The sequence below is a fragment of the Sus scrofa genome, chromosome 1 (assembly GCF_054392235.1).
Source record: "Sus scrofa isolate SSC_HxYL_T2T_F1_AM1 chromosome 1, Sscrofa_HxYL_maternal_Yorkshire_Landrace_v2.0, whole genome shotgun sequence".
NCBI lineage: Eukaryota > Metazoa > Chordata > Mammalia > Artiodactyla > Suidae > Sus > Sus scrofa.
In genome coordinates, this window is record NC_139383.1 from 141,608,552 (window position 1) to 141,621,181 (window position 12,630).

Consider the following 12,630-nt stretch of genomic DNA (forward strand, 5'->3'; position numbering starts at 1 on the left):
ATGGAAGTTCCAAGGCTAGGGGTCAAATCAGAACTACAGCTGCCTGCCTACATCACAGTGACAGCAATGCAGTATCTGGGCCATGTCTGTGCTTTGACCTACACCACAGCTTGCAGCAATGCCATATCCTTAACCCACTGAGCAAGGCCAGGGATTGAACCCACATCTTCATGGATATTAATCGGGTTCATTTCTACTGAGCCACCATGGGAACTCCATACTCTCTCTTTCTCAAAATCTGATTTTTTTGCTAAGCATATAACCACTCAGGAAAAAAAGCTATTTTTCTAGTCCCTTTTGTAGGTAAGGAGTTCTGAGTGGTAAAAAGAAGAGAAATAACTTTCTTTAAAATACATTTTAGTTGCTTTATGCCTCTGACTGGTACAGGACCAGTCTACTTACCATAAGCAACTGCAAAACAAAATAAAATATATTAAACAACTCTTTCAGACATTGAGACAATAAGACTGTGATTATGAGAAAAGGAAAAGCCTGCTATTAGCCTGTTTTCTCCTTGTAAAAGATGGCCCAGAGGGAAGACCCCAAGCAGAGCACATGAAAGCTTACTGAGCTTAAAAGACAAATAATGGATTTGGGTGAGGCTGAGAGGCAACCAGAATCTGTAGGACAGAATATTGGAGAGGAATCATCTGTGCAGAGAAACATGCATAAAGGTCCCATTAAACTATACAGTGAATCTCCAAAAAAAAGCAGTTGCTGGGAAAATAATTACTGGGAGCCATAAGCTGAAAAACTCCTTGAGCTTGAACAAGAAAAATATTCAAACTCTTTCCAGCTTGAGCAGAGAAACCTCATTTAACCCTCAGGGAACTCAATAAGAGAACCCAGAGGGTCATGGTTTGGTAATATGGCCAAATTAGTCTGAGAGTAAAGAGCACTCTAAACCAACTCCCAGAAAGCTTAAAAACAAGCTTTAAAATTCAAGCTTTGCCTAACAAGAATACTTTAACACTCTTTAAAGGAAGAAAATATATGAAACACTCAATATTGTAAAAAAAACTTTCTACAAACAAATTTTTATCCCAAAATAGGAGAAAATAGAACCAGAAATGACATAGATGATGAAATTGAAAAATAATAATTTTAAATAAGCTATTATACCTATGATCAATATTTCTTAAAGAATGACATGATCATAATAAAAAAATAAGTCAATAATAAAAAGTATTTCTAGAGATGAAAAATAGAGCATCTGAAATAAAAATTCACTTAATAGAATTAATAGCAGATTAATGCCTCAGAGGAAAAGATCAGTGAACATGAAGATACAGCAATAGAGTTTCCTTCTTTTTGGTGTTTTTGCCTTTTCTTGGGCTACTCCCATGGCATATGGAGGTTCTTTTTTTTTTTTTTTTTTTTTGGTCTTAAGATACAGCAATAGAAATTGTCTAAATTGAAGCATTGAGAGAAAAAAAGAAGAAAAAACTAAAGAGACTCAGTAATCTGAGGGACAACATCAAACATCTAACATATATAATCCCCCCCCAAAAAAAGAGTAGAAGGAAAGGAGCATAAAAGTTTTCTGAGTAAATAATGACAAAACAATATACAGTTTGTAGAAATACAATTTATTTCTGTATATTGACCTTTATCTTAACTTCTAAACTCAATTATTCATCCAAAAAGCTTTTAAAATAAATTCCAGTGATTTCTATAAAATGATCATGTTTTCTGCAAATAAAGGCCATTTCTTACTTTCCACTATGTTTGCTTTTCATTTATTTTTTCTTTCTTTATTGCATTGTTGAATAAAAGTGGTGATAGTGAACATCCCTACATTTTTCCTGACCGTAACGGGAAAGAATACAGTCTTATAAAATATAGTGCTAGCTATAGGTTTTTCACAGATGCCCTTTATCAGGATAAGGAAGTTCCCTTCTCTTCCTAATTTGATAAGAATTTTATTGAAAAGGATATTGAATTTTATCAAATAGTTTTTAATGTAAATCGAGATTATCTTACTTTTTTTTCTCTTAGTCTGTTAATATGAGCCAAGGCTGGGTTGATTGAGTGCAAAAGAGTAACAGGGAACTTTCTGGTTGACAGAAATCTTGATTGTGTTATTGATCAGTGTTTGTTAAAATTTATCTAATTTAGAATGTGCATATTTTCTTGTGTGAATATAATACCTCTGCAGAATTTATTTAAAAAATATATCTCAAATGCATTACTTTTCCCTCATTTTGTTGCATATTCCTCCATCCTGTTACCTAGAATTCATGTATAAGGACTGAATCTATAGCTGCCATCTTATAACAAAAGAATGAGAGTTCTACAAGGAAGTAGCATGAATTTGTGATGTCTCTGAGGGTATAAGCAGCTATTCCTAGCCCTGCACTGCCCATTGAATTGTTAATGAGAGAAAAACAAACTTCAACATTTTAATCCAATGTTATATTTTGGCAAGCCTAATTCTAAATGACATAATAAGTGAGTTTAATATTGAACCATATGAATTTGATGCTAAAGAAATGCTAAAGGCATTCAATACAGTTCATAGTGAGTTACAAGTTGGGTTTCAGTAAAGACTGTAGGTGTGGATGGGAGAGAATTGCATTTGAAGTGAAACTTAAGGGTGAATATGACTTCCACAGATACATGGTTTTGTCAGGCTATAAGAAGTCAAGGAAAGTTTCTGAGCAATAGCATAATAGAATGGGAAATTATACTTTTAAAAATTATATGGCACAAATCTAGACAGAAGATAAACTCAAGGAAAATAGAAAGAATGCTTAAGAAGCAAGACATTAATTTTAGCTGACACATAGAATGTACTAAAAGGAGCTGGGTGGGAATAGACTAGAAAAACATTTAACGCTAAACTTAGTGTGAACATGAGTCTTTTGGAAAAGTGAGTATTTTCTGACTTGAAATCAACTTGCCTATGGAATGCATGGCAGTTGTATCTTAGAATGTGGATACGATTGAAGGCAATGTGGATAAGAATACAAGATGGGACTCTATTAACATGGTCCAGCCAAGAGGAAATAAGGATCAGAATCAGGAAACATTGGATGTAATGACTAAATCAAGAGAAGCTTAAGAACGAGTATAGGTGGAGGACCCTGATTAAGGGGTCAAGATTGGCTTTGAGGGCGCAAGCCTGAGATGATCACCCAACCAGGGATGATGGTATCAGAAGTGTAATTCCTCCACCCAACCCTGAGCTGTGATATGCCTCTTTGGAGAAAGTAAGTAATTCTGCCTATGCTGAAGCATCAAAAGAGTGAGGGGGAAGAAACAGAAAATAATGGAATGAGAATAGGAAAAGAAAAATTCTATAATGTTGGATTGAATTAAAGGTATCAAGATATATAGATATAGATATAAATATTTCATAGCTTTGTCAACTTCAAGGGACTAGAGGCACTAATAAAGAAATGAATATGCTAGTGTCTAGATCCTGCCATCTAAACACCATTTTATTTTTCTCTAAAAGGAACTAGTAAATCTTGGAGAAATGCTGATTATAGCTGTGGGGCAATAAAAGCTTTAGGTGTTCTTGAAATTTCTTGTTGTGCCATAAATTAAGGGAATGCTCCAAATCTAAGGTGCCCATGTCAAAATAACACAGAGCCTGCCTGAAGGGGCTTTTTGCTGACCAAATTTGGATAATTTTGAACATTAAAATGGAAACAGTCAATATATTCTAACACATGGAATAAGACTATGAACTGTGTTGAAACAACATAAGGAAGAACAATCAGATACATCCATAGATGTCTTTGATTTGTAGTTGATCCATGTAAAGAAACAGAATTCAAAATCCATCCTTCAGAAAGTGTGGCAGAAGAGGTGCTGGCCTTTTGGTGCAAAGAATTAAAAAGTTTCTGTCATTTAGTCATAAGTATCATCATTGCAGTCTGGAAGGCTTGGGCTGAATGGCAGCAGCAAATGTGTCTTTCTTAGGGCCTTGTCTGGGATTTTCTCCTAAACATCTTTGCTGCAAGCAATTTGCTGAGAGCAATTTTGCCACACAGCTCATTTTGCAGTAAAAGATAAAAACATAAATAAAATATAGACTAATATTTGATAGGACTAATCAAACAAGAAATCAAACTAATCAAGATTAATCAAACAAGAAAAATTAATAAAATTTATTGTGAAAAATTAAAATACAAAATCGCTTGAATACATTTAAAACATGTGTAGTCATGGTTACTTCCAGATTTTCCTGAAAGTTAAACAAAGAAAGGAGGAATGCTACTGTTTCATATATGTGTATATATATATATATATATATACACACACACACACATATAGATAAAGTTTATTATATCCATATATATAACAATGCAACTGATAGTATATTTAAATGTTCCAGAATGTGCCTAGTCCTTACATTTCACCAAATTACATAATTCAGATTCTGTCTACATTATATTCTCCACTATCAAATAGGAAAAAGTACTCACCATTTTCGAGAAAGCTGTACTCATCAGGAACGACACAACTGCATCTTTTGGAGGGATAGGAAGGGTTGATTCTTCTTTTGCCTCTAGCTTCTAAAATAAATTTGGAAAAGAGGGCATGAGAGAACAACAGCTATTACCCAAATTAGCTAAAGAATCTGTCATTAATGCTCCCAAAGACTGCTGTGAACCCGAGGCTCCCTCTTTTATATTCTCCATAGCTTGGCAAACTTTGCTTTTTGAGGACTGATAGGGATGACGATGCTCACTGAAAAGATTTACAAACTGATGTGCTATTTTCTAGTGTAGTATGCATTCTGGCTTTATACGCTTATTTCACACTTCCAGTAAGTTTTCTTATCACCATATTTTCTATCAGGTCGATAAATGAGGTTGTTACCATCCACTCTTTTAATACCACCAGGCTTACGCCTCACTGTTTAGGTCATTATGAGGCCTGAAATATACATATATCATAAAAATAGTAATGTATCAATAGAGAAATAAAATCAAACTGTTAACCAATTGAAACCAAACCGTCAATCAGTTATTTTATCTTTTACGGCAAAACTGCTTTACGGCCAATGAGCTGAGCGACGAAACTGCTGGTGGCAAGGATTCTTCAGGAGAAAATGTCTAACCTTTCCACAGGCAGCCCTCTGAGTGCAGTCTGGGAGCTCTCCGTCTGACTCTAGTCGTCCAGGGAAACTGGTGAGCTTCCTAATTTCATATAACAAATTTTCGTTTAGCTTAATCTAACTCAGTTTTGCTGAGACCTCTGTTACATATGATCCTATGGCTTTCAAATTTACCATCTCCGGTGGAATCTAAGAGGATTCCAGATTAGAATACCTTCCACCATTTTCACATCAGCGTGTTTAATCTTACCCCTAATAATTTATGTATTATGAACAGTGATGACAGGAGTTATTTTGTTAAACATTAAAGTATGAAGGATATCATAATGTTCAGAAGGTCATTACTTCACTTTTTAGAGATGGGCCAACCTGGTGGTTCGTGGATTTTGAAAACATTTACGAATATTTTTTTCATGGTCCTTTAGTTTGTGAAAACTCCAATCACATGTGGTGACTGAGAGAGATTTAATTCGTATGTTTCTAATTTACATTGATTCAGTTCATTCAGGTGGGTCTCCAAGACGATAAAATAATGCCCAAGAAAGTGGAAGACTTGGATAATGAATTTTATTTATTTGTTTTGCTGGATGTATAGACTTGACTAGAGTACCTCCAATCTCAGAGAGAGAAAATATTTTAAATTTGGGAGTTGGCTTGATTATTTTCCTCTACGTCAATATCAGTTTCCTCTCAAACTGAGTTGTGACCATATACTCTATGCTACTTGTTTCCTTAATGGTCTAGATATTGTTCAGTTTGTCTGTAGCTGAAAGGCAGTCTGAGTTGAGGTGGCCTTGACCGCACCAAAAATGAGGTTGGACTCATCTTTCACACTTGAAAGTTTACAGGGAAATGTCAGTGATTTAGGTCCATACTATTACTAAAAGAGTGCAAAATAGTTTTTTTTTCCTACCCCACCAGCCCTATTTGCTTTGGTTTTAACCCGAGGGACACAGTTATTGATGAAACCATGGAAGAAAGAGTGCTGAAATTTTTGCAGTTCTTTTCTAAACCCTCAGACTTTGCCATATCAACTCTCTAAAACCATCTGCCCCAGTTAAACTCTATTGAACTAAAGTGGTTAAACCAATGTACCAATTCCCTGGCAGTATTTTATTTCCACTGCATACAATTCACAATCTCCACATTAGTCTTTGGCTATCCCAGGGGACTGTGTACCCTCCCCACAATAATTTCTATTCTTGGAAACATTAGAATGGCAACTTGGGTGAAATAAAAATTTAGGCTCCAAGTTAACTTCCTGAAAAAAAAAATGTTACAAGCTTTGTTTTCAGTGAGAATGTATTGAGCTCTACTGTGCCCATGGGACTGTGCCAGATACTCTACTGGATGTCATATACCACTCACCTCTCCTTCACTGTGCTCTAGGCATATTAACATCATTTCAGTTCCTAATTTTTGCAGCCTTTTCCCCTGAAACCTCTGTACATGTTCTTCATTCACCTAATCCCTCCATTTTGTCTGTTCCTACAAATAGACATGTGCTATCCCCAGGTGACTCAGTCTTATCCTTGAGGGCTCAGATACAATGTACTTCCCTTCAGAGAAACCTTTTCTTACCACCCAATATACATTCTCTCCCCTAGCACCCTCTGCCCTCATAGCATACCGTAATTTGTGATTAACTATTATTTGGATTGTTTTCTTGCATACTTCCACAAGACTGTAAGCTGCACAAGGGCAGTGGCCAAGTCAGCTTTGCTACCACTGTGCACCCAAAGCTTGTAGCTTTAATTTTTTTATTAGAGTAACATTGATTTATAACATTGTATTAGTTTCATATGTACAACATTATATTTATACTTCTATGTACCCTAAAACGTGCTCACCACCAAAAATTGAGTTTCCATCTATCACCATGCAGTTAATCATCTTTACTCATTTCACCCTCTTCCTTTGATAACCATGAATTTGTTCTCTGTATCTATGTTTGTTTTTATGTAGTTTAACTTCTCTAGTTATTTTGCGTCTTTGTTTATCAGGTTTTTTTTGTTACACATATAAGTAAAATCATACTGGATATTGAGGGTACTATGCTAAGTGAAATAAGTCAGATGGAGAAAGACAAATGCCCAGTGTTTTTAGTGCAGAGTGTTCCATATGGTCAGTACTCCATATAGGCCATTGAAAGAGAGTTGACTGTTGACCTATTAATCTGATGGACAACATGTTTAATTACACATGTTAATAGATTAATAGACATATCACGCTTGTACCCAGGAGAAGAATGTAATAAATAAAATACACAGCTATCCTTCTCTATAAGTAGTTATTCCTTTGCTGATTAGTCTAAACAGAAATTTCCTGGCAGTCTTTTCAGACATCATTGTGAAATTGGGCCAAATAATAAAGGTCATAAAATGTTTTCCCACTAAATTCATTTGTGCTTATATTATGTACACTCCAGAGCAAAAGAAATGGAAGTGTTGATTCATCACTGGGAAGTAAAAAAGGCAATGAGCTACCCGTCACTTTTATACTATGTTATATTAATCATCTCCCTGGGTGTTTCACTCTCTATTCCTTGCTATTCACTCTATTTACCAGAAGTCAATAAGCTTCCAACATTCTGTGCATGACCTAAGAGGAAAACAAAAGTCAGGCATGATTACAAGTTGTTTCAATCATCTATCCTGTTTGGGTTTGCATTCTTTCAAAAATGTTAAGCACGACAGACTAAGTGAAAATGGAAGACATACCTTTTAATTTTTTTAATTTAATTTTTATTTTATATTGGCATATTGTTGATTTAAAAATTTGTGTTTTCAGGTGTACAGCAAAATGACTCAGTTATACATATATCCATTTTTTCCAACTCTTTTCCCAAATAGGTTATTACAGAATATTGAGTAGAGTTTCCTGAGCCAAACAGTAGTTCCTAGTTGGTTGTGTATTTTATATATAGTAGTCTCTCTGTGTTAATCCCAAACTCCTAATTTATCCCTTCTCCCACCTTTCCCCTTTGTTAACCATAAGTTAGATTTCTAAGTCTGTGAGTCTTTTTCTATTTTGTAAATAACTTCATTTGTATCCTTTTTTTTTTTTTTTGAGATTCCATGTATAGGTAGTAGCATATGATGTTTGTCTTTCTCTAAATTTACTTAGTATGACAATCTCTAGGTCCATCAATGTTACTACAAATGGCATTAAATTTTTTATTCTTTTCTATGGCGGAGTAATGTTCCATTGTATATGTGTACCACATCTTCTTTACTGAGCCCTCTGTCAGTGGACAGTTAGCTTGCTTCCATGTCTTGGCTGTTGTAAACAGTGCTACAGTGGACATTAGGGTGCATGTATCTTTTCAAATAAAGGTTTTCTCTGGACATATGCCAGGAGTGAGATTTCTGGGTCATATGGTAGCTCTATTTTTAGTTTCTTGAGGAACCTCCATACTATTTTCCATAGTGGTTGTACCAGTTTACCTTCGTCTATTTTTTAATTGAATAATTTGGGGTTTTTTGCTGTTGAGTAGTATGAGTTCCTTATTTATTTTGGAAATTAACCCCTTATCAAATATGTGGTTTACAAACATTTCCTCCCATTCCATAGGTTTCCTTTTCATTTTGTTGATCATTTCTTTAGTTATTCAAAAGCTTTATAACTTGATGTAATCCTACTTGTTTATGTTTGCTTTTTTTGCTTGTGCTTAGAGTGTCTTTATATGAAATAGTTGCCAAGATCAACATCAAAGAGTGTTTTCCTTGTGTTTACTTATAGGAGTTTTATGGCTTCAGGCATTTCACGTAGTCTTTAATCCATTTTGAGTTTTTCTGTGTGGTGTAAAATAGGAATTCACTTTCATTGTTTTGCATGTTAGTATCCAGTTTTCCTATCACAGATACTAGATTTTCTTAAAAAGGGGGGCGTTAATTATTATGATCAAGGTATTCCAAGTGCAATTTTAAGTTGTAATCACACTTGAGGTATGTGTATATGCCTTTCCATAGTTATATACTCTCTCAAAAGATGAAACACAAAATGCCTCCCCTGTCATCTTAGTGTGATATAAATATATTTGGGGTCATTGTGAAATTGACCCCTCTCTGAAGGATGCTTATGAGTCTCTCCCTTGAAATCTCATTGTTCTTCTGGGTTTCATTTTTACTTTGCTTACTCCCCCTTGAGTCTGCTGGAAGCCTTAAACAGAAAACAGAAAAGGATACTTTTGATTCCATATGCTCATGCAGTATGCCATTTTGGAGAAAGCTCAGCTACTGCATTTATTTCTGTGCAAAATTTTCTGCCTGGGCTTTTGTCCCTTTCCATGCAATTTTTTTCAGAGACTCTCATCTGCTTAGAATTCTGAAGCCCATTAAATCAGAAACATGCTTTAAGAATATGTCCTTTAAGAAAACCACTCATTGAAAGCTGAGTCTTCTAAAAAAAAAATCTTAATATTTCTTATTCAGTTTAGTTCAAATGCAAACAAGTTCTTCAACTCAGTATGACATTGAGACTCTAAAAAAAGAATGTTGCCTGAAAAAATGATCAAAAATAACACGGAGAAGTGTATTCCTATCATACCTGTTCTTTGCTTTCCTTGTTGCTTTAGTCTCATCTTTTGGCCAAATAAATAAAGTACATGGAGCACCATTAAAGAATGATGGACCCTTTACCTAAATATTTTCCTGGAACCACCTTCCCTCTTATTCCGTTGTCCTACTAGCAAAACTGTCATGTCAGTGAGTAAATATTCCCTTCTTAAACTGAAGTTCTATTTTTTGCTCCCACTTGCCAAAGTCAGCATGATTTGAACATTCCTCTTCACCTAGTATCAGTCCCCATCAGATAACCATTAAATGAATAGAAGCTGCAGGTTAGGAGGAATGCTAACAATGCAGATAAAGTCCTGATATCTGGCATCTGTGAATTAATTCAGCCAGATCACAGCCCAGGAGGGTGGCTGTCAAAGGGAGCAAGGGTGCTTGGGAGGCTTGGCTTGGTGCCTGTAACTTACAGCACCTTCCCCCAGGCTAAGCAGCCTGGCATTTCATATCTAAAGTCACCACAGGAATGAGACAAATTCCCCTGTCCTATCTGGCAACTGCTCACCGTGGCAGATTAACTCCCTGTGACTGTCAGGGAAACAGTCACGTATATTCACCCACAGGAATGAATTAAAATGACTCTGAGGGAGCCACTGACCCAGCTAAGCACTGAGAAAAAGGGTCAGTTGACCTCTTAATCCATTCTCTATATTGGTTTCAGACTCAGAGTTCCAGAGCCTATTAAGTCTGGTAATACAAGAGGCAAAGTTCTTTTCCCCTGAATATTTTAAAGCAATCACAATCTATTGCCTGTTTCTAGGTTGTCAAGAAAATATACAAGCAGAGCCTCAGGGAATTTGAGTTCTAATCTTAGCCCTCTGCTACATCTATGATCTGTCTGAAGAGGCTACTTTCTGACTGAGATTTACCTTCACCGTCAGAACCCACTGTTTTGAGTATCTGAGCCTGGAAGCCTAGGTGTTTTGCATTCTCCACTCATGGTTTTTAGGCAGAGGAACACTTGTGTATTCCTGACTTTGACCAGTAGATGGAAGCATTTTTGATTGTGTGGCACCTCTAGCTTCTCAGACTTAAAAAGAAATATCTTTGATTTCCAGGAAAAGCTGAGACGCTGAATCACCAGATTCGTCTGACATAGTATCTTATTGGTGTATAGAATGTCTTCCCAAATAAAAAGGACAGTGAATATTTTGAAATAATAAGGGAAGAATTTAGGAAATACTTAGGGTTTATTTTCAATAGTCACAACCACCTAATTCTCTTAATTCCCTCACATTCTTTTAATTAAGCAATATAAAATGATGATCGTGATTTATAACAACCTATAATTCAGAATGAATAAAATTCTCCTTAAACCTCAAGTGTTTCATAAATACTCCATCTTTAACCAAAGACCAGTAAAAGTGTTTAACATAGTTATTCTGCCCAGATGGCTAAAAAACTGGGTTCTAAAGCAAACTATCTTTCCACTGAGAACTTATTACAGTATCTCATTTACCTAAGTTTCTTAAGGTTGTCAGATTTTAATTTAGAAACCATATGATATTTTTGACAGAAATGTCAAGGAGATTGTAGGTCATTACCAATCATTGACAGTCATTCAAATGTGGGCCAATTATTTTTCTTGACATAGTTGATAATGGGACTGATAGTGAAACTGAAATTTAATCACTCTCTTACTCTCTACTTTCTGAAGCTGAAACTCAAATAAATCCTTGAAAGACTTTTCTATCACTGAAAGAGTCCACAGCCCATACTTTGAATCATACCAGAAGGAAGACTAGCAGCCCTTGTTGGTATTATAAATCTTATACTAGAGCATTCTCCAGTAAAAACTCCAGTGTTCTCTGATATTAAATGAATAATGAATGAATTTCCCATTTTTAACTCCAAATGTGCTTCTATTTTGGAAAATCCTATGTATAGTCCGCTGGTCCATTTACCTTTCTCAGAAACCTGCAGCATGCCTTGAAGTCACTTTTTCCTTTATTCTCACAGTCATCAACAAATACTGCCAGTTTGGTTTCCTAATGTGTTTACAACCCAGCACTTCTCTCCATCTTCATGGCCACCAGGTCAGATGAGGTCAGATCCAGCCACCAAGGTGTTTCTCGTGGACTCTTGGCAATTGCCTCTAATTGGATAACTTCATGACTAATGAATTATGAATATACAAACAATAAGATGTAAAAGTATAAAAGTATCAAAATATGAAGGGTTAACATAAATTCATAGATGGTAAGCTTTTAGCAGACAGCTGAGGGATCTGAGGAACACATTTAATGTTTTAAAACTGGTGTCAACCAACACCAGTCCCTGGATTTTATAGTCAGGGTCATATAGAATAAAGTATTGACCATCTGGACTGTGGATAAAGCCTAAAAATGGTTTTTCTTAAGTTCATATGAGGATAAGAATCTATAGTTACTCATATCCTGATCATCTGAGAACTACGAGAGCTGCCACCTGAAATATTACCCAGGAATTGGGAACATGCTGAGGATGCTGGTCCCCACTGCTTTAGTAGCACCCCGAAATTCATGTTTACTGCTCCTCAAGGCTGCTTTCCAAGGCTAAGGTTTATATAAATAAAAAGCAAACATTTATTAAAATACATACAATATATGCTTTCCACCATCATATTTACATAGGCAGTTAATGGACTGAGACCATATTTTATTTTCATTGAGCTAATGAATGAAACTCCTAACTCAGACTCTCAAACAAAACTGAGCTATTTCATTTCTGCCATCACCCTTCCCCCAATACTACCAGATTTTAAAATATGGAGTAGCAAACATATTCTTACTGGGAGAAACATGGAGAATGGTTTGCTAGCAGTAATAGCTGATTGAATCCATTTATGGATCCAATATGTGATCCATTCTAAGGATCAAGGCAACAGAAGACTCGGCTTAGTGCAAGCATACCAGAATCTAACCAGCTCAATCTGGTGAAGACAAGCCAGCTTTCTCATTTGCAGTGGCCCAGAAAAAGTTTTCTTACAGCTTGGCAAGAGTTGGCGTT

At 35.7% G+C, this 12,630-nt stretch overlaps 2 protein-coding genes across 5 annotated transcripts in view; one reads left to right on the forward strand and one right to left on the reverse strand.

Moving 5' to 3' along the window:
- Positions 1-12,630, forward strand: part of RASGRP1 (RAS guanyl releasing protein 1) — a 977,163-nt gene that overhangs the window by 492,552 nt on the left and 471,981 nt on the right. The gene's annotated exons all lie outside the window — the stretch shown is intronic.
- The window catches only part of LOC110261468 (uncharacterized), a 321,036-nt gene that overhangs the window by 114,341 nt on the left and 194,065 nt on the right, over positions 1-12,630 (reverse strand). For 3 of the 4 annotated variants that reach the window (XR_014814453.1, XR_014814452.1, XR_014814459.1), the window contains exon 2: positions 4,437-4,526. Coding sequence is in view for 1 of the 4 variants with exons in the window: in XM_084974887.1 (XP_084831013.1) it covers positions 4,437-4,526; positions 11,547-11,568 (112 nt within the window). In the remaining 3 variants the exon portion in view is untranslated. Of the gene's footprint in view, positions 1-4,436; positions 4,527-11,546; positions 11,684-12,630 lie in introns of those variants that run through there. The other variant, XM_084974887.1, reaches the window with a different exon arrangement.